The following is a 1761-nucleotide window of genomic DNA, read 5'->3' on the forward strand; positions in this document are numbered from 1 at the left end:
ACTGATAAATGGTGCTACTCAAACAGCTACATTATACTCCCAGAAACACATCCCCACTACATTTCAGTGAGAAGTAGAGTGATTTATATTTGGAAGATTTGTGTATGAAAAAATGCACAGTTCATAAAATATTTTAGGTATCATTCATGATTACATATGCTTTGCTCAGCATGAGATAACATTAATTTCTATTATAGTCTTTCATCTAATTTCTCACATGCTTAGTGCCAAAAGAAATGAGATAGTTAATTAGCATTTTTTGTTTTCAGAACAATTTTTGTTTAGTTAACCAGGAGCTTGTATCTACTTGTATGTTTTATTTCTAAAGCACATTTCATTATCCCTTGGAGACAGAATGGAATAGGTGTTAATTCATCTCCATTCTACAGATGAACACATTGAGGCAGCCTTCCACAAGGTGAGAAACTGGCTACTATCAGGATCAGCCTCGGAACCCAGACTTCCCGTTTCCCTGCTCCAAGGCTCTTTCTGTCAAACACTGTCAAACACTGGGTCACCACCAATCACTTTAGTTTTTACTAATGAGAAAATAAAGAACAGCACATTTATGACCTGTGTCACAGGTTATTAATTTATAATAGCTAATAATTTAGCCAGGAGTTTGAGGCCTAATAACTGGGTCCCGATGGTGTTCTTGGATCACAAGACTGTGAAGCTGCTTTGTGTCTGAGTGTTATTACTTGGCACAGCTTCAATAGAACAGTTCAAAATGTGGTGCAAAAAATTCAAATTTCAATTTTACTCTAATGACCCCTTTTAAAGGGGTGTATACAGCTTTTAATAAAGAATATTAAAGACAACATCCAAATACTCACAAAAAGCAGCAGTAGCAGGGGTGTTATAACGATGCCCTGAAAGAAACAAAAGAGATGATGATCATTTATCGGCCTGGAAATCAGGATATTTCCTTTGCCATTTTAAACTGTGAGGCATGGAAATGCTTATCCTTCTCGCTTTAGTTTAATAAAATCTAGGAGATAAAGAAGAGGGAGCCCCAATCTTGTGGCTCTCCCTCCCATCATGCCTTAGCATCCCCATTACAATTATTTGTATTTGGCATCAGTAGAAGTACAACCACCGATCTTCCTTAAACTCGTCTTTCCTTTTGTAAACCTAAGTTCCCGTCCACGTTGCACATGTATCACATGGATAGAAGCTGGTGGCTGGCACGCTTTCTCACTCCAAGGCTTTCAACTCTAACTTGGATAAAGTGCCCCTTTTTGAGAGAAGACAGGTGGTTTAGTCCCAGCTGAGGTCCTCTCCTGAGCAAAGACCACGTCAGTTGTGATGAATGAGATGTCGTGATTTTGTAACGTGAACTGATCTCCCCTAGGAAATGAGCTGGGATCTCAAAACTCATTTCACTTGATTAGACTCCATGTCTCCATGGTGGAAGGCAAGTCTTTCATCTAATTCAGCCACACAGGACCACCTCAGTCCCTCTGCCTCCCCTAGGCAGAAACGAGCAAAAGATTTGTTTTCTTCGATGACAGGGAACAGTTTGAGGCTGTTGCCAATGAGGCCGGATACCAGCTTTTAAGGTTGAAGGTAAATCTTTAAAACTAAGTGTTTGAGTTGGGAGTTGAAATGACAGGTTTCAGTTTTGGAGCAGCAGAGGATTATTTGCTGGTCTTAGTTCTTCCTTTATCTCTCAACACTTTGTTATGATTTATACAAGAAAAAGCATTTCAGATTTTTATTAATGAATTCTACTTGGAATTTTAAATTTTCAGAGAATCT

At 38.7% G+C, this 1761-nt stretch overlaps 1 protein-coding gene across 2 annotated transcripts in view; it reads right to left on the reverse strand.

The window, feature by feature from the left end:
• SLC10A7 (solute carrier family 10, member 7) overlaps positions 1–1761 on the reverse strand; it is a 280802-nt gene that overhangs the window by 78951 nt on the left and 200090 nt on the right. For both annotated transcript variants that reach the window (XM_012660027.1, XM_012660026.1), the window contains one exon: positions 837–872. In XM_012660027.1, the coding sequence (XP_012515481.1) occupies positions 837–872 (36 nt within the window). The remainder of the gene's footprint in view (positions 1–836; positions 873–1761) is intronic.

The sequence above is a fragment of the Propithecus coquereli genome, unplaced genomic scaffold (genome assembly GCF_000956105.1).
Source record: "Propithecus coquereli isolate 6110/MARCELLA unplaced genomic scaffold, Pcoq_1.0 Scaffold65, whole genome shotgun sequence".
Lineage (NCBI taxonomy): Eukaryota > Metazoa > Chordata > Mammalia > Primates > Indriidae > Propithecus > Propithecus coquereli.